Source organism: Pyrus communis, chromosome 17 (genome assembly GCF_963583255.1).
Source record: "Pyrus communis chromosome 17, drPyrComm1.1, whole genome shotgun sequence".
Taxonomy (NCBI): Eukaryota; Viridiplantae; Streptophyta; class Magnoliopsida; order Rosales; family Rosaceae; genus Pyrus; species Pyrus communis.
This window is the reverse complement of record NC_084819.1, coordinates 21,833,460-21,850,953: the sequence shown is the minus strand read 5'-3', so window position 1 is coordinate 21,850,953 and position 17,494 is coordinate 21,833,460. Positions and strand designations below refer to the sequence as shown.

The window sequence follows — 17,494 nt, the reverse complement described above, 5'->3', positions numbered from 1 at the left end:
GGGTGTAGTAAATTTATTATGTAAGGCAAGATGGTAATGCCACACGAGGGGTATTCTAGTATCCCTTGCATGTAGATAATCAATTTCATCCCACATACTCTGCAGCTACATGCCATAGGGTTCCGAAAAACAATTGGGGGTGAAGTTGTGAATTTTTTTAATGTTTAATTTATTTATTTTTAATATTTTCTTTTTCTAATATATTTCTTTATTATTCAATTAATTTTTTTTTTTTGGTAAACTTTAATAATTAGGTGTAAGGGTAAAGTTGTCAATTTATTTGGTACGGTTTATATTGACAGTGAGAACCGAACTGTCCTAATCAGTTTTATTTCAGTTTGGTTTCAAATGGTTTGGTTTAGATTCGAACCTAACTTATAAGCCCGTTAAAAATTGGGTTTACCTTGAAAGGTCTATTTCAATTTGGGGTTCTCAACTCTTTTTTTTTTTAATTTTAATTTATAGTTTTTTCAGCCCCAAATGGGAGAGGAGCAATTTACAATAAGTAAATCCAAAATTGATAACCACCATACTAAAACTCAAGGAACTCCCGTTTGGTTTTGTTTCAAAATCAAAAGGAAAAAACAAATCTCATAAACCAATGACCACCATACTGATATTCAAGCATCCAAATCCAAATTCATGTATGAACTCCACTAAATAATCAATTACACCCAAACACCTAATTTGTTAATTAAATTAAATATATTTTTTTAATATTATGCGGTTGGGTTCGGTTTCAAATATTAGAAATTGAAACCAAATCATTATTTTAACTTTCAGTTCAGTTTTCAAACCAAAACTATTTAAACTTCAAAAATTGAACCGTTTGGTACGATCCGACTTCATTCGTGTATAGGTTTCAATTTTCTATACCACGTGCCCAATCCTATCAATCGATATTTTTTTCTTTCCTACATGTGTTTTCTTGTTCTGCTATATAACATTCAATCCATATGACCAAGAAAAATAGGTTATTGATTAACAAATCAACTTGCATTGGACCTACCTAGCTACTGTTATCTCGCTTGAAACTACCTAGCTTAACAGACATCTTCTTCAGCCCTAAGAGAAACATTTCTGTTCTCTGCTGTATGATGAACCATCAGTTTGAATGCTTTTCAGATTTCAGATCTTCGAAAAGAAAATCATGTAAATAACCAGACCAAGCTTACTCATATGCACATTTAGAACACAAAAGAGGAACTGAAACCCACTTGAGGACAGGGTTGCAACTGAAATAAAAGAAGCTGGAGGCACAATTAACAAAATTTCCTCTTTCAGAACAAGTACTGAAGCTCCAACAACTCGCCTGAGCTTTAACTGCATCTAAGCAAGTAACATTAACCTTCAAATAGCGTTTAAGAACATAAATCACATCAAAATCCAAACAAGAAAAAAAATTAAAAGGTATAAAATTCGTAGTAAAAACGAAGCCAAAGACTGCAGCTATTTTACCCCATTGATATCAAGATGGAGCAAAAGGGCACCCAGAAAATAAGAGCACACTTGCATGTTGCAAGGAAGGGGACCTAGTCCCCACTTTTCAGGGGCGTGCCTCTGGCTTAGCTATGTAGTTACCCAAGTGGCAACTAACAAATTGATAAAAAAAAAATCCAATCTTCATTTTCTATATGATTGAGAAGCAGAGATGTTTAACAAGCACCACGAACAAAACAAACTGCAAAGCTTCACTTTTATATCGCAAGTCCTCATAGTAGCATCCGCGTACCAAAAACCAGATAACCTTTTTAGGCTTCTGCAATCTCTATTTCCCCCTCCTGTAGTTCCTTGACTGCTCTTATAAGACCCCTTGTAATCCCATTGAGATGTAACCCGTTATCCTTCATTTCTTCAAGCAATTTCTCTGCTGTTCTCCAATCCAAAGCCTTTAGACAGAGAGATTGGATCAACTTATTGTACTCATCAACATTAGGTTGGACCCCAAAATGTTTCATCTCACCCAACAACTTTAAACCTTCGTCAAAATCTTCCAGTTTGCAAAATCCACGGATAATTGTATGGTAAGTCACAGGACTCAGTTTAGGATGCTTGTTTTTGGCTTGGGATAATATTTTACAAGCCTCCTCCATCAGACCCCCATTTGCATAACCACTCATAATAACAGTGTAAGTATACACATCTGGCTTCAACCCCCTACTCTCCATTAGCTTCATCATCTCGATTGCCTCTCCCATATCCCCAGCCTTAGAATAGCCATTGATAACCAAATTGAAAACTGCATTTCCTGGGTGTGGGCCCTCCCTTGTCATCTCAAGAAGCAACTTTTTGGCCCCATCAACATCTTTTATCCTGCACAATCCTTGAACAACAGCTGAAAACAGCTTAATCCCATATTTCCGTGCTTCTCCAGATAAATCACCCAATATCTCTAGAGCTAAATTGACAGTTTCATCCTCCCTACAGAGTGAACTGATCAAAAGATTAACTGGCGAGCGTGGCAGGTCCTGCATCTTCACCTTCATTGACGAATAAACCAAATGGGCATCTTTAGCTTTTTCGCCCTTGCAAAACCAAGATATGATCCTACCGACTCTCTCACCATCAGGCAAGACTCCTGCATCAAGCATCTTCTCGCAAACAGACAGAGCCCAATCAAAAAATGAACGCCTGCAGAGTGCTTCAATTGTAAAGTAATATGAATCTGCATTCGGGAAACATCCAAAATCAGCAAACTTGTTGAACACCTCAAAAGCAGCTTTCCCTTTACCCAATTTTGAGAATGAGGATATCAATTCATTGAGAATTTCCAAATTCAACAAAGTATTTTCTTTCTCACCAATCTCCTTAACAAAATCCCATAGAAAGTATACATCTCTCTTCCTAACAAGGCCACTACATGTGGATCGTACAAGCGCATCGAGGACGTGAGTAGTGACTCTAAACTCGGGTTTCTCCTTCAAAGCCCATTTAATAAACCTAATCAAATTCTCACCCAAAACAAGCGGGGTTTCGACTAGTTTAACCACAAACTCAGGATGCAGAGTCAAATTTAAAGCATCAAAATTAGACTCAAGACTCCCATCAGCACTGCTCTGAAGGAGAGACAATACACTCTCCAGCTGCTCCAAATCAATCTCATAAACCTCTTGTCCTTTCCGCAACTCTACATCAACACCCTCCGAACACTTCTCCTGCGCGTCCCCATCCCCAGGGGCAAGATTGTCCGGCTGGGAATCAACATTTTCACCAAATCCCACAGGAGCAGGTAGCTCTTCTCCTTGAGCGGAATCAGAATCCCTAGGGTTTTCTGAGAGCTCAGAGAAGAACCTAGGGTTTTGGAATCTAGTGTAAAAATGAGGAAATTGATCAAGTAGAGGAGTTAGTGTTTTAGAGGAAAGCACCTTGTGGTTTGGATGAGCTGCGGACAGCTCCCGTGCCGCCGCCTGCGTCGAAAGGAACGCTGCTCTTGCTCTTGCTGTCACTGCATACCTCCACATCTCTATCTATGGATCTGCTCGGCGTGCCTAATTCACTTAACTCAAACAGTGAGCGACTGTGGTGTTCATATTCAAAAACCCTAATCTCTAGTGGGAGACGGAGGGGAGAAGTGCAGAAAATGAAACGTGGGCTTTTGCACTCGGGTAAGACCCGTATAACTAACTGCTTCCTCGTCGGGCTCTGGACTGCTAAGTTTAAAATGTTGGGCCGTTGGCCCAGCAGTTATAACATTAAGATTTCATTTTTCAAATCCGTTCTAGTCTCCACGTGGTCACATCGAAGTCCATCTTTGGGTATTATAGGGAGGGACGGAAGCCGAACACAAGTAAACCTTTACAAATCTCGGCCAAGCCAAACCAGCAAAGTCCGCAGCGGCACAATCCAAAATTACATTCAAGTTGGGGAGATGATTCCCGCACGCCCTATCTATTTTTATCTCTTGATTCTTAAGGTTACCCCAAGTTAACCATTTTAGTTCAAAGCTCGGAAGGCGGCGGGTGGCATAGGGTTCCATTGTAGTAGGCAGATTGAAAGAAAAACAGGGAGAAATCGTGAACAAAGAAAGATCATGAAACAATTAAGTTAATCGAAAAATGACAACAAACTTAAGTATCCAAGTTAGTTACTAGCGAAGACCTTAATTAGACAGAATATACAACATTACTTGCAGTTTCAGAAACACTTCTTTGCTTTCTAGGCACTAAGGGTATTTCAACCTACAAGATCCGACTAAAACACCTTCAGCCCTGTTCAAATTCATAAATCCCGTGACAACAAATTCTACAAACAGTAAACGAGCATCGGATGCTGGATCTTTTTACAAGGAGTATTAATTCAGATGTATGACTGACATAACTATTGAGCATTGATATAAACTCATTCAGCTTCAAGTTCGGCACCAAACTGCTCTAACCTTGCAGCATCCTCATCCAGATTCCGGACAGAAGCATGGTTAACTAAACCATCATCCTCACTTGCATGTACTTGTCTACCGCCAAACCTAAATGAACATAATAATAATTAAATGTAGAACCAAAAGAAAATGGGAAGACTAATCATTGGAAATCTACAAAATAAACAATTAAGTTCTTAGTGGCGAGAAATTTTTCAATGTCATGACATGTGGTGTACCAGCTTGTACTTCCGAGCACACTGAAAAATCTCCCGCAGCAACACCATCTACCCAACCTTACACAATAACTGCAATTGTAATTTAGTAAACACACAATATTGATTACCATCGCCCATTCATCATTTCTATGCACTTCTGAGCATCATTCCTATCCTTGAATCTGACCAAAACAACTCCCTGGGGATGATTCTCACAAACCTACAAAGAAAACAAAATGGGAACCTGAGGATATTAGGAAAGGGAAAAGAAAAAGGAACATACATAGACATGTATGCACATATCACGGAGAAATTCTGAATGCCATTCTTCATCACACACATGAAGGGTATATTACCTTCACTGAGTCCACTGGACCAAGCTTCACACATTCCTCCTGAACATCCGCCTGCAATTCTGGACCTAAATTTTCATCTGCCTGTAAACATTATTTAGGAGAAAGGTTACCAGAACAGGATCAGAATAATAAAATACCCTTCTCGCAAGGCTTTATATATTGAGAAAGTTGTTGTGCAAATAAACATCACCAACTATTGATCCGTTGATACATGATACGCAGAAGGAAAAAACAAGTTTTCCAACAGCATAGACACTACATATAATCTGTTATGACAGCTATCAACTTACCCTCATTTCAGCAGGAGTGAACATGTAGCGAAGAATAACAGTAGCTGGAATTGACACCTTTCCATCGTCATGGCCGGCTGTTCAATAAGAAGAAAATGTGATCATACTATTAGTGTTGTAGAGCACATAAGGTACTTCATACCAAAATTTATGACAGAAAATGTCCGGCAGGTTATGAAGCATAGGCATATGCTAATTATCCACAGACACCCACGTCAGGTTCACACTATGCTTCACTGTAAAATCCGAAACACAAAGAAACTACTTGTGAAACATAGGAATATGCATATGATCCGCAAACATTTCCTTATGATTAAAACAATGAACACACTGCGGGCAGAAGAAAAAGTAGTTTGTATTTTAAATCTCAAGATGTAGAAGAATTTCTATAATATATGACATATGATATGATAAAACAAAAAGGCATATTATTATTCACAAAAGAAAGGGAACAACTGACTGCAAAAGCAACGCATACTACATTTGGAAGACAAGACTAGAAGCTTTAAGCATAAGTGGAAAGGAATCACAATATGAGGTATTCCTTCACCGGAATAAAGATATCTAATGCAAGAAGCTTTCTGTTTACAAATCAGCATGAAAAATAAGGTTAAGTAAGAACACGACTAATATTAATATATGAACCTACCCCAGCCAAGTATCTTCTCTTCCACTTTCTTAAGTTTCTTTTTCCTCTTGTTGTCTGCTTGTTTGGTAACAAATGTGTCCCCTGCATACATAACAGAAGCTTTTAAATAAAACAGAACACACTTGAAAGCTCATAATCTAAGGCATGCTATTGAAAATGTTTCTAATACTGTGTTGATGATGTTTTTCAGTAGTTCTCTCATTTGTATATAAAGTAGCAAAAATTTTAAAATTTCACACTAAAAGTACAAGACAAAAAACAGTTCAACAAATATCATCTGACTACTAACAATTACCTTTCTGCTGAAACTTAGCTTGGGTGACCGACATAAGAACCTTGCCACCAGGGCGTAGAGGTGTTCCGTCCAAAATTTGGGTAGCCAAAACAACCGATGGTTCCTATAGTTTACATAAACGCATATAATAAAATACCCAGAAATGACACGTTACATCACAAAGACAGCAGAAGTAATAAAAAGCATTGTTACCTTCATATAAGTAACAAGTGCGTCTCCCTTTTTCTTTCCGGTTGCTTTGTCAACATACAGCTTCACACGAGGTTTTTTTGTTTCAGGATCCTATAAATTCCATTGAGTAACGAGCTTATATGGTGTGAAGTATGAGAGTAGATATTTATCAATTAAGCTACACAGTGCTGGATGTTTAACAAGGAACACAAAGTATAATGTTCACACTTAGTTTCATGATACGATAACAAGGCCACTTTCCATTATAATTTGACAATAACTCTTAAGAAAAAAGTCTAAGAATTTGGTTGCGGACAAACACTGGACTAAAAAAAAATCATTATGCAGAAAATGATTTAAAGCTATATAACCCCGTAGTTTTTTGCTCTAATGCTCAGATAAGTACAATGCATCTTTAAAAGTTTCCATTCCAAAAGATATTAATTCAATTCTGAACTCAATTTTAAGCATCATTGAACCATCTTAAAAAATGGTACTAAACAACAAAGTAACAACATGAATTGTATGAAAAGAAGAAAACTTTACCTCCTTTATAATCCCACATTTGGAAAACACCTCTACCACCTGACGAATATCACTGAAATTAGTAGTATGCCACAATAAATACAGAGAATAAAACAATGACGGGGACTTACTTCGTCGACTGTGACGTCATCAGGCAATCCGGTTACATAAACATGCGTGTTGATCTTCAGCTCAAACCAACTATCAGGAGGTCTATTAGCTTCCTGAAAGTACAAGTAATAAGACAGGGGGGGGGTCAACTGGTACTGCTTCATAAATCCTATACACATAGACCATTTCCAGTCTAGACTAGCATAACCAAATTTAATAATAGGATCCAATCACATTCCCACGGAACAATAGAGTTTGATTAGTAGGCTTTAACAAATAAAAGATACACAATCATCAAAAGTAAAAGAACAAGATAAAAAGGGTAAACCTTCTTGTCAGCTTCCTTATCCGACAATTTCCTCTTAGAACTTTGATTGCCTTCTAACTCACTGCTACCATTGATATCATCTTCTTTAGAGGGATTGGAAGCCTTTACAGGTGCATTAACCTCTTCCCTTGCGGTGGCTTCAGAAAAATTGGCAGCTGGTAAAACTTCCTCTTCCTGCAAAAAAGTCATATCTTCTACCCCGAAAGCGCTATCCTATTAGACATTAAATCAGTCAAATATACATTCAACAAAAACAAGCGAGACAAATTTTCAAGTTTGATATCAAAATTTTCCTATTTAATAAAATTGGAATACTGATCTCTTCGACAGACCATGGAAGGACACTCGGTGAAATGTTCAGAAACGTGGTACCGAACATTCTCTTCAAGGTTCGCCAATGTGCAACCAAACAACAAAAATCTACTTGTGTGCGTTCATTGGCATGCTACCAGATATACCATGAACAGAAAAACCACCACAAACAATAAAATGAAATATAAGAAAAACATAAGAAGTTGCAGCAACCATGAACCAACCTGGGGAACCCAAGCCCCAAGACCCCGATCCCACTTGTATGTTGTCCCATCATCATCGGTGAATTCTTCCTCTCCCTCGGGGGGCGTAGAAGGTCTGTCACTATCTGCTTGTTCTGCCTCGCATACATGCTTCTGCCATTTGTCGAAGTCATCCTCATCATCAGTTGGGATTGGGGGCACTGCAATAGAAGTGAATAAATTGTAAGTCAAGTAAATCACGGAAGTGATAATCCCAAATCCAAAGAATAAAAAAGAACAAAGAATTGACCTGCGGTTGAAACATGAGGTACTTGGTCGTGATGGGATATTGCAGTGACGAGGTCGGGAATGGAGGAGAGTGGCTGCCATGAGCTTCTTCCTTGAGCCCAGACGAGCGTATGGAGGGTGAGGTATCCATTTAAGAAATGTTCTGTCCAGGCGAAGTAAGTAAGCAAATTAGAAGTGCAATTGAACATGATAAGTGAGACTGAAAGAGTGCTCTATTCAATTGATTACGGGTAGAACTGAAATTCAGAAGAAGGAAACAATGTTGCAGTAAATTCAATTTCCATATCAACATTACATAGCAATCGAGGTGAATCACTATTCTTTCTTCATTCCACACAGACAATTGAATGTTCATATCAATTGTTATTAATAATATTATAGGTTGTACATAATATAAGGTGCTGCTAGGGTAAGGGCAGGGGTAGGGGTAGTGGTAGGGCAAGGCAAACAAAACAAACTCACCCCGCAGCTCCGAGAATGCATAGGGACCAACATGCTGTTGATTTTCGCCCAGAATGAACCATCCCACTTCACTCAACTCGTCCGTCCCCAATCTTTTCTGCTCCCACCCTGCTGCTGCTGCAACTCCTACAAATCAAACCATATCAAAACACATCAAAACCATTTTCTTTATTCTATTCTTGCATTGTATTTGTACATACAATGTTAATTATATGAATACATTTATACAAGTTCCAACTTCCAAGGGTTTTTTGCTCAACAACGATAGGATTGAGTGATTTTGCTCAACAACGAAAATTACGAAATATAAAAAATATGCACGCCACGCACCCGAATGAATTTGCTGCGCTTGCTCTTCTTCTTCTTCTTCTTCTTCTTCTTCTAGGTGGTGACTCTGCAAGTCCTTCTCCAACGTCATCGTCTGTCTCTGCGACTCCGACTAACAGACCAAATTGTAATTGCAATATCTGTAATAATAAACTAATTGGAAAAAAAATAGGAAACTTTGGGCTCTTTCCCATCACTTGGGCCTAATTGCTTCTTTTGGGTACAAACTTTGCCATCCCACCCGTCTAATTCTAATTGAGGTCCAAAGCACTTCTACCGATAAACCAAATTCGGACAAGGGATATTGAATTTGAATTTTAATTGTCTGATTGCATATCCTTATGTTTTAGTCAAATTAATTGAATACATCACTTTTGTTTATGAGTGGAGAAAATCCTACTGATTGTAGCACTAGTGACAATTTAAATGTGGCGATGAAGTGCTTCTTTTGATTTATATAGAGAGTTATCAGTTTTTGGTTGAAGGAGCTACAATTTTGAAACCTAGTTAGTTCAAATGCATAAATTAAGTCTGCTTTCATACATGTTGATCAAAATTACTAGGGGCAATGAGAACTGAATATAATGGGAATTATAGTAGTAGTTTCACAATCCCTCTTACCCCTTGAATCGTAGTCATAAATTAACTTCACTTTCATTTTGTTAGTAACACCATAAAAATTAAGATATAAAATAACAGAAAACCAAACAATTGCTACTGCAAGTCTGCAACCGTATATACATAATTGAATCAGACAATAAAAATAAGGAGCAAAAATTAATTTAAGTAGCCGTTACAAAAGCTTGGTAATTTGGTAACGTGGGGGCGGTGGGGATTCCGATACTACTCCCAACGGTCATATTTCCGATCCTCACTCACAAGTCACACATTTGATTTGGGAGCCTCTCACATTACACTTCGGTAGCCAAAAGAATAAAATGACCGTTAGCCTCTCACATTACACTTCACACATTTTTTATTTATAAAATAGGGATGCTCCCCCGCAATCTGAATCACAACCCTCTCTCTCTCTCTCTCTCTCTCTCTCTCTCTCTCTCTCTCTCGATCGATTAGGAAAAGGGGTAAATCACCTGCAAATTCAAAAATCCAGCCTTTCGATTAGTTTCTGGTTCATCATCAGCTTTGAGAAATCCAGATCCATCTAGGTATTTAGTGGAGGCAAACTACAAATTAGGCACACACATACATTCGATAATTGTTCGGAAATGGGTGGCATGTCGATGAATGTGGCGAAGTTGGGAGGAGCAAGCTCAGAGTCGGAATACCACACCCACAAGGTGTTCCTGCTGAGCAACTACATATTGCTGGGAGCAGCCTCCAGCTGCATCTTCCTGACGCTGTCTCTGCGGCTGCTGCCGTCGGTGTGCGGCTTCTTCTTGATCCTGCTCCACGTGCTGACAATTGCCGGGGCCATATCGGGATGTGCGGCGGCGGGGAGCAGGTCGAGCTCCAAATGGTACGGAGCGCACATGGTGTCGACGGTGCTGACGGCGATATTCCAAGGGTCGGTGGCGGTGCTGGTGTTCACGAGGACGGGGGACTTTCTCGGGGAGCTCAAGTCGTACGTGAGGGAAGAGGATGGGAGTGTGATTCTGAAATTGGCAGGAGGGCTGAGCGTGGTGATATTCTGCTTGGAGTGGGTGGTGCTCACACTCGCCTTCTTCCTGAGGTACTATGCCTCCGTTGAGGGAAGTGGTGGTGGTGGCGCTGCTGGTATGAGGAGTTCCAAGGTGCAACAAGCAGCTGACGAGGATTTGAAGGACTGGCCATGGCCTTTCCAAGTCTAACATGGAACATAGGCCTGCTGGATCTGCTGCTCTCCTTTGATTTCATTTCATTTATAATTTTATTCTCTAAAATAAATTTACTATGTATTTCATTCGTTCATTCAAATTCAATTGCTTGCTCACTCGCTCGCCTGCTCGATGATTAGTAATTACTAGTTTCGGATTAATGGAATGGCCATAGAATTCATAGCTTAATTTGTAATGAAAACTAGTTGATTAAAACTTTAAACACTGCAAGTGATTGGTAAAATTGGCAGCCAAAATTGCCGAGGCTTGGTTCGATCGAGCCGCCACCAAGTAACACAAAAATTAAACAAGCAAATCACATCACGCACACAAGTCGCTTGATACATGACTGATACGAAAGCCTAATTAAAAAAATTAAATTCCGCCTTGGCCAAGAAAATGCATCAAACCATCCAACCACGACATCATAGAGTAGCGTGTAGAGCAGCTTTAATTTGAGGAAATTTTTGGAATTAAGAGAAGGCAGCCTTTTTTGGCATGAAGAAAGAGGACCATATATGCACTTCACTTGAGTGAGACTTAAGAGTCCAGATCCTAAAGAGCAACACAAGAGTTTGAGAGAGGGACGGGCGGACGATTGCGTCATAAGAGGAAGGAAAATCATTCAATTACTTTATAAAGTGAACCCCAAAACAGCCAACAAAAATAGAAATGATCATCCGTAAGAGGGCAAGGGAAGTAGCAGCAGATACTTATAAACAACACACACATTCATTCTAAAGGGAATACGAAACCAACACAATTCTTACTCTCTTTTTTTTTCTTTCTAGTTTCTAGGTTGACAGATTAAACAAAATACTAGTCAGTGCCAATACAAGAAAGAAAAACAAAACAGTGCATCAACAAAAGTTTACTCCTCCTCCATCCCACATTCTTCTAAACTTCCCAACCCTCTGAAAAGGCACGACGACAAGCCCTACCGAAATTACTCTCTGCTAGACACAATAGGACATGGATAGGTTGGGTGGGTGGCTGGGCGCAGGGGGAATGTGCACAATGCACTCAACTACCGCCCAATTAAACCTTCACTTCTCTACCAAAAATCCAGCTGAATGGAACAAGGGATGAAGCCTTGGCCCTTCCCTGTGCTCTTTCCTCCAACCTCCTGATTCTCGGTGGCAATTTACACACAAAATCTTGTGCCTTGCGTCCCTCACCAGAAAGACCAGTCAACTTCTCCACGCTCCATCTTCCAACCAAAAACTCCAATATATCAGCATAATCCCTGGCAGTATACACCTCAAGCCTCTGGGCAACAGCTGAGAAATGATCAAACAGATTATCATCCTGACCATCGTACATCAAGTGGGCAGGCATTGATATCTTTTTCTTCATCATGTCAGCTAAGGCCAACACAGTGCCATCTGGATCAATCTCAAACAGCTTTTCCACAATCTTGGTATACGCAGTTTCATGACGCTTTTCATCCGAGGCAATGGTGCCACATATCTGAGCCAATTTCAAGTCCCCATGCTCTTTGGCTTGCCTGGCTGTGTTCCCATGGGAGATGAATGTTGCCCTCTCTTGGAATGAAGTGTAAATGAACCCGAGGTAGGGATTGTTCTCTGTTTTAGGATCCTACAGAACAGCAAAATTGAAAACCAAGATAGTATAAATGTAATATTAATTATTCGTAATAATAATAGTACTAACTACTAACAGCATAAAAAGAAAATTTCAGCTATGTTTAACAGGCGTAAGATGCGCAGAGTTTAAATCAGCCAACCAAAATTGGAGAGAGGGAGAATGGGGTAGATGTTCCTTCTTAAGAAGGTTCTGTGTGTGTGTGTGTGTGTATGTTTGAAACATCGTAGTGATAACTCGTGAGATTACATCCAAGAAAATAAGTGACAATCATGCAGTTACAACATTCCAATCAACGTAATCTCTTAATGGCTATTCCTTAAAGTAGTTTGTTCATAAGTCACACATAAATGCTTCATTTTCCACAAGCGGTTACAATGCAGAGGTTCTCTGAGGTGCCAGAAGCATAGTGCTATAAAAGAACATAAAGAAAGACTTCCGTAAACAAAAATGGCACTGGAACTTTAAGACACCATGTACTGTTCACATTCTATGACTTGTTCTCGTCTCCCTACTGTAATATATTAATGATCAGCCAAAAGGTTTTAAGCATCTCAAACTCCGGTCAGCGCAATAATTTAAAACAAAAAAGAAGAAGATAACAGTAGCATTGCCCCTTATTCGACAAGTTTGCATCCTTCAAGATATAACATTAATGCTGAAATTCCTAAGCATGGCTCAGAAAAGTTATCTAAAAATATCAGTGTCCAAAAAATAACAAAAACAGACAAAATGAGAGGAAAGAAAGCACTCACCATTCCAGATCCAATAAGGTACTGAATTGTCTTCTCGATTTGTCTCATATCTACTCGTCCAGAGAGATAAAGATACTTGTTAAGAAGATCACCATGCCTATTCTCTTCAGCAGTCCACGCCCTGGTCCAAATAGCCCAGGAAGTAAGGCTTGCACCAGTCTCATCCCGAACTCCGTCTAGGGTATTAAGCATTGTCTGGTACGTTGGAAGGGCTTCTTCTGTGATCATATCTCCAACCAACACAACAAAGTAATCATCAGGAATTTCCCTTGCTCTTTCCCTCAACTCCTTAACTTGCTCCTCGAATCCATCTGACTCAGGGATCGGAAGAAAATCTTGTGGTTGCCAACATTTCTCAACAGGCTTTAGGTGCACCAAGATGTTATTCTCAGCCCAACCCTCTAATGACTTGAAGATCTCAATCTGTTGAGGAGGCATTGAATGAGTCACCTGAACATGTAACTCACGTGGAGGTCCAAAAGACTTCTTCAGATTCTCAGTCTCTCTATATAAAGCAGAAAAAATAGATTAAAAATTGGCATACTTCAAATAATGATTCTAACAACATCATCGTTCTCGATATAATTATCTAGAGGTGGGAGAGAGAGCGTACATATAGTAATACAAAGTTAACAAAAACGAGAAACGAGCAAGAGATTAAGATTGCGGTTTTTTTCTTCTTTTTTTTTTTTAAGAGAGAGAGAGAGAGGGAGGGGGGGGGGGGGGTGGTGGAGAGAGCAAACATGACCAGCCGCAATATACAGAACAGAGAAATCAAATATACAGGCAACTACCAAATTCAGCTGTAAAACTGAATACAACAAACAGTAGTTGTTGCTTACGGCGTCACAGCTAAAACTGAAAAGGTGAAAACTCGAGAACATGGAAAAAAATGGATATCATGGATACCAACCATATCAACAAACAAATATGACACCTAAATGCTTGAAAATGTAAGGAGTAAGTGTGCACACAAAAGTAGCTGACTTTAATGGGAAAAAAGTAAACTAGTGAGAAATCACTAAAAAAACTTTATAATAACCACTCAATCACAGAAGGGGCCATTAAATTTTTAGTTTTAGTTCACTTTTTTGTGCTTGAGGTATGTAGAAAGTCTATGGGGGAAAGAAGGATGAAGAAGAATCGTCTGAATGAAGTAGGAAAAATGTCGTGCACAAAATGAAAACTAAAAACCAGAAACCAAAAAATTATTTTAAATCTGTTTTTACTTTCAAGATATTGCTTTCATTAATTATTCTTTGTTTCTTCTTCTCCCTCCCACCAACTTTCTCCATCTACCCTTTCTTCCATATACTTTCTCCCTAACTCTTAAAAACCAAGTAATCGGAGAAATACAAAACCAAAAAATGCATAAAAAGAATAAGACACGGGGAAAATTGATACATTAAACTTGTATATGAAATAACATAGACTGAATAAATCGTTTAAATAAATGAAATTGGTCAACTTACAGGACACAGTTCCAAAAGAAGGAGTTAAACCCAAGAAATCAGACCTACCCCTCAACTAATGTAAGAAATAGTTAAATACAAAGGGAAAACTTACTAGCGATTTTCATATCACTTTTTAAAATATTCCATCAAGATCAACAGAATAAAATTCAATAGCAATATGAGCAAATAGAGGTTTTTTTTTTTTTTTTTTTTTTAGAAAATAAGATTCAAAAAGCATCCAATCATCATTAGAAGTTTTTCTATATGTTTCTGTAGCAAAATTGAACAGATAACCATTCATGCAGGTGAAAGACAAGAGGAATTAGCTAACAACCGGATCCCAAAAATTAAACAAAAAAAAAAAAAAAAAAAGGAAAATAGGGATACAATAAATTTCAATTATGCTTAGCAACGTCAATAATTACAAAAGATTTCTCAAAAAGTATACAAAATGAATGAGATTAATGCAAAATAGAATCCCAGAAATCCAAAAACAACCCCTGTTCAGCTGAATTAGCATAAAATTTAACAAAATAAAAACCCAGATCAGCAGAATGGTTAAATATTCGTTCTTGGCGATACCCATCTGCATTTTCCCCAAGTGGGCACAGAATCCGAGCACCCAAGATGATCAGCCGCCTACGCAGGCAATGAAAGTGCAGAAATGAATTGAAGAGAAGGAAACTCACTTGGTGGAGGAGTGAAGAGTGGAGGCCATGAAGATTTTGGGAGATTTGAGATTGTGGGACTTGGCAGTGAGGTTGTGAGACGGGAAGGTCAGCATCGAATTCAGACTCAGAGCCATCGGTTCTTTCTCTCTCTCTCTCTCTCTCGAGCTTTCCGCTTTCGTGATTCTCAGAGAAGTGCTAATTACGAGAGTTGGTTTCAAGTTATGTGACGTGAGGCTCTAACTGGGAGAGAAGGGGAAGGCAACACGACGAGAGAAGGAGAGAGGACAGCCGCAACCAAACGAGGAAATGTTTGGCGACACAGATGGGAAGTTTCTTTATTTAAAGTTACCTTGTTTCGATAAGGGCCACTCATTCCCACCTAATTACGTCATTGCCACTATTTTTTGGACAGTCGGTTGGCTTTGGCTTTGCTCCCTTTTCTTTTACTAATTTTTTAAAAAAAACTAATGAAAATGATTTGAAAATTTTAAGTTTTAAACAAAATAAAAGATAAACAGAATAGTATCAAGATTGATTTTTTTAATATAAAAATATGATTTTTCGTTAAAGTAAACAATATCTAAAGTTTTTCGTTAAAATTCTCTATTTTTTATTTTCTCAATTTTTTCACAAAATTGCCGAATTGAGCCAACCCAAGGGCCAAAGAGGTCTTTATGACGATACCCAATTACCCATGAACATTTTCCATGGATGTAAACAAAGTCTACAATTCCTAGGTTGTAAATTTGCAAACACTTTCATTTCCACAAACATCTCCAAAAAAAAATTAGTACGTCATAAAAGTATTACGTAATATTACCAATTCACATGATATAAAATAAGTAAATAACATAATTGATGTTTATACAATGAGTGGCAGCACTCAAACCTATAAATCTAACACGAAGCCTCGTAGTTGAACATGCCAACGCATTGTGTCTCCGTCCTCGTTGCATGTCGAATACCAGTTAACACTAAGAATAGGTAAGGAACACCGTAATGTACCAATTTGTAAAATAAGTTCCAACATGAGCAAGGCAACTCAACAAACCAGAAAAGGGTCTCATACGGGCAAAGCAACATGTCTTACCGTTCAATAAGGAGATCTATCACTATTATTCTACTGATCGGTCCAAAGGATCCTCGTAGGAACAAAGGCCTCTTGTATGAATTGGAAACCTACCTTGTAAAGAGGCCTAGTGTAAAGAACATTCATCATACCGATCGATAAGCAAGACAACCGCCATGAAGCATGTGGGCTATCTTTGATTGGTCCCTCGAGTAACCAATGCAAGTCCCCCTTTGTCCTAACTTGGAACCCACACGCATGGTGATACGCATCACCACACTGACCATGTTTTCAGAATTCCACATCGACGAAATATGACAAATTTTCCCAACTTAAGATCCATCGAAAGAGTTCATTATTCTCCTCGAGAGTAATCGCAAGTGCATGATGATCTTTTTTTATGCGTCAATAATTGTTATGATAGGAACCATAGTATAATATAACTATATGTGTTATAATACAAGTAAAGTAGTAACACCATGTGGTGGTCACATCGCCACATTGAAAATTTCTTGACTCAAACTTTAATGTTTTTCTAAGTTTTCAATTATCGAATGAAAATGAGTTAGTGATGAAACCAATATCTTGACTCATGATATTCTTTAAGAAAAGAAAAGGAAACCTACACACAAGCACACGCATGTATGTATGTATGCACTGTTGAATAAGAAGAGTATCCAAGATAACTCTAATGATCCAAAGAAGAAGAAAATAGAGCACACTCTTAAAGAAAGCTCACAAAACAAACTAATTAGCAAAACTTTTCTTATTTAGCTCTAAGCTTTGTTTTTCCTTGGATGATATACAATGCTTGGGGACTTGGGTATTTATAGCAAACCAAATGAAAGCTACACCACACACTTAATTAAACTAAGTTTATTTACTACCACACAAAACACATTAATTGCACCTAATTATGTTGTCTTCCACACAACCTTACCTAACTTTGCAATTGTAAGCAATTACATCATCAAACTAGATATGGACTTGGGTTTTAGATTGGGTTGTGGATTACTTATTGTTTTGGGTTGACATTGATTCTCAACACTCCCCCTCAATGTCAGCTCTCATTCTTTGCATTGTGCTGAGTAAACAACGAAAAATTTCGAGCTTGCCTGTACTCAAACTTTTTGTGAACAAGTCCGCAACTTGATCATTCGTCTTGACCTGTCTCATCTCAATCTCTTCTTGCAGAACCTTTTCTCTGATAAAGTGGTAATGTACCTCCACATGCTTA

The 17,494-nt window shown here is 38.5% G+C and overlaps 4 protein-coding genes across 5 annotated transcripts; 1 reads left to right on the top strand and 3 right to left on the bottom strand.

Moving 5' to 3' along the window:
- Window positions 1-1,293: 1,293 nt before the first annotated feature.
- Window positions 1,294-3,570, bottom strand: LOC137722706 (small ribosomal subunit protein mS80 (rPPR6)-like). The gene is made up of 2 exons (XM_068461774.1): window positions 3,366-3,570; window positions 1,294-3,278 (listed from the first exon to the last, which is right to left on the bottom strand). The coding sequence occupies exons 1-2, from the start codon at window positions 3,459-3,461 to the stop codon at window positions 1,752-1,754; spliced, it is 1,623 nt and encodes a 540-aa protein (XP_068317875.1). The 5' UTR covers window positions 3,462-3,570; the 3' UTR covers window positions 1,294-1,751.
- Window positions 3,571-4,028: 458 nt separating this feature from the next.
- Window positions 4,029-9,017, bottom strand: LOC137722719 (splicing factor U2AF-associated protein 2-like). 2 transcript variants are annotated; one of them, XM_068461787.1, is made up of 14 exons: window positions 8,893-9,017; window positions 8,563-8,688; window positions 8,102-8,242; window positions 7,834-8,012; window positions 7,298-7,510; window positions 6,990-7,082; window positions 6,880-6,918; window positions 6,355-6,444; window positions 6,163-6,265; window positions 5,868-5,948; window positions 5,219-5,295; window positions 4,929-5,009; window positions 4,701-4,792; window positions 4,029-4,462 (listed from the first exon to the last, which is right to left on the bottom strand). In XM_068461787.1, exons 1-14 carry the CDS (start codon window positions 8,978-8,980, stop codon window positions 4,339-4,341), a joined length of 1,527 nt encoding a protein of 508 aa, XP_068317888.1. In that variant the 5' UTR covers window positions 8,981-9,017; the 3' UTR covers window positions 4,029-4,338. The 2 variants fall into 2 exon arrangements, with proteins under 2 accessions (XP_068317888.1, XP_068317889.1); XM_068461788.1 differs by having other exon boundaries at window positions 8,563-8,679; window positions 8,893-9,015.
- Window positions 9,018-9,925: 908 nt separating this feature from the next.
- Window positions 9,926-10,789, top strand: LOC137722911 (uncharacterized). The gene has a single exon (XM_068462031.1). The coding sequence runs from the start codon at window positions 10,116-10,118 to the stop codon at window positions 10,695-10,697; it is 582 nt and encodes a 193-aa protein (XP_068318132.1). The 5' UTR covers window positions 9,926-10,115; the 3' UTR covers window positions 10,698-10,789.
- Window positions 10,790-11,309: 520 nt separating this feature from the next.
- On the bottom strand, window positions 11,310-15,501 carry LOC137722508 (stearoyl-[acyl-carrier-protein] 9-desaturase, chloroplastic). Its single transcript, XM_068461523.1, has 3 exons — window positions 15,207-15,501; window positions 13,064-13,568; window positions 11,310-12,302 (listed from the first exon to the last, which is right to left on the bottom strand). The coding sequence occupies exons 1-3, from the start codon at window positions 15,320-15,322 to the stop codon at window positions 11,742-11,744; spliced, it is 1,182 nt and encodes a 393-aa protein (XP_068317624.1). The 5' UTR covers window positions 15,323-15,501; the 3' UTR covers window positions 11,310-11,741.
- Window positions 15,502-17,494: the final 1,993 nt, after the last annotated feature.

What these genes read in the sequence shown, in the direction of transcription:
- LOC137722706 (XM_068461774.1), bottom strand. Translation starts at nt 3,461, where the DNA reads ATGTGGAGGTATGCAGTGACAGCAAGAGCAAGAGCAGCGTTCCTTTCG. An exon ending in CAGCTCATCCAAACCACAAG is followed by an intron (nt 3,279 to 3,365) that starts GTGCTTTCCTCT and finishes TTCTTCTCTGAG; the next exon opens with CTCTCAGAAAACCCTAGGGA.
- LOC137722719 (XM_068461787.1), bottom strand. Translation starts at nt 8,980, where the DNA reads ATGACGTTGGAGAAGGACTTGCAGAGTCACCACCTAGAAGAAGAAGAA. An exon ending in AGCGCAGCAAATTCATTCGG is followed by an intron (nt 8,689 to 8,892) that starts GTGCGTGGCGTG and finishes TTTGATTTGTAG; the next exon opens with GAGTTGCAGCAGCAGCAGGG. An exon ending in AGAGAAGATACTTGGCTGGG is followed by an intron (nt 5,296 to 5,867) that starts GTAGGTTCATAT and finishes CTTATTGAACAG; the next exon opens with CCGGCCATGACGATGGAAAG.
- LOC137722508 (XM_068461523.1), bottom strand. Translation starts at nt 15,322, where the DNA reads ATGGCTCTGAGTCTGAATTCGATGCTGACCTTCCCGTCTCACAACCTC. An exon ending in ACTCTTCACTCCTCCACCAA is followed by an intron (nt 13,569 to 15,206) that starts GTGAGTTTCCTT and finishes TGCTTTATATAG; the next exon opens with AGAGACTGAGAATCTGAAGA. An exon ending in ACCTTATTGGATCTGGAATG is followed by an intron (nt 12,303 to 13,063) that starts GTGAGTGCTTTC and finishes GCTGTTCTGTAG; the next exon opens with GATCCTAAAACAGAGAACAA.
- LOC137722911 (XM_068462031.1), top strand. Translation starts at nt 10,116, where the DNA reads ATGGGTGGCATGTCGATGAATGTGGCGAAGTTGGGAGGAGCAAGCTCA.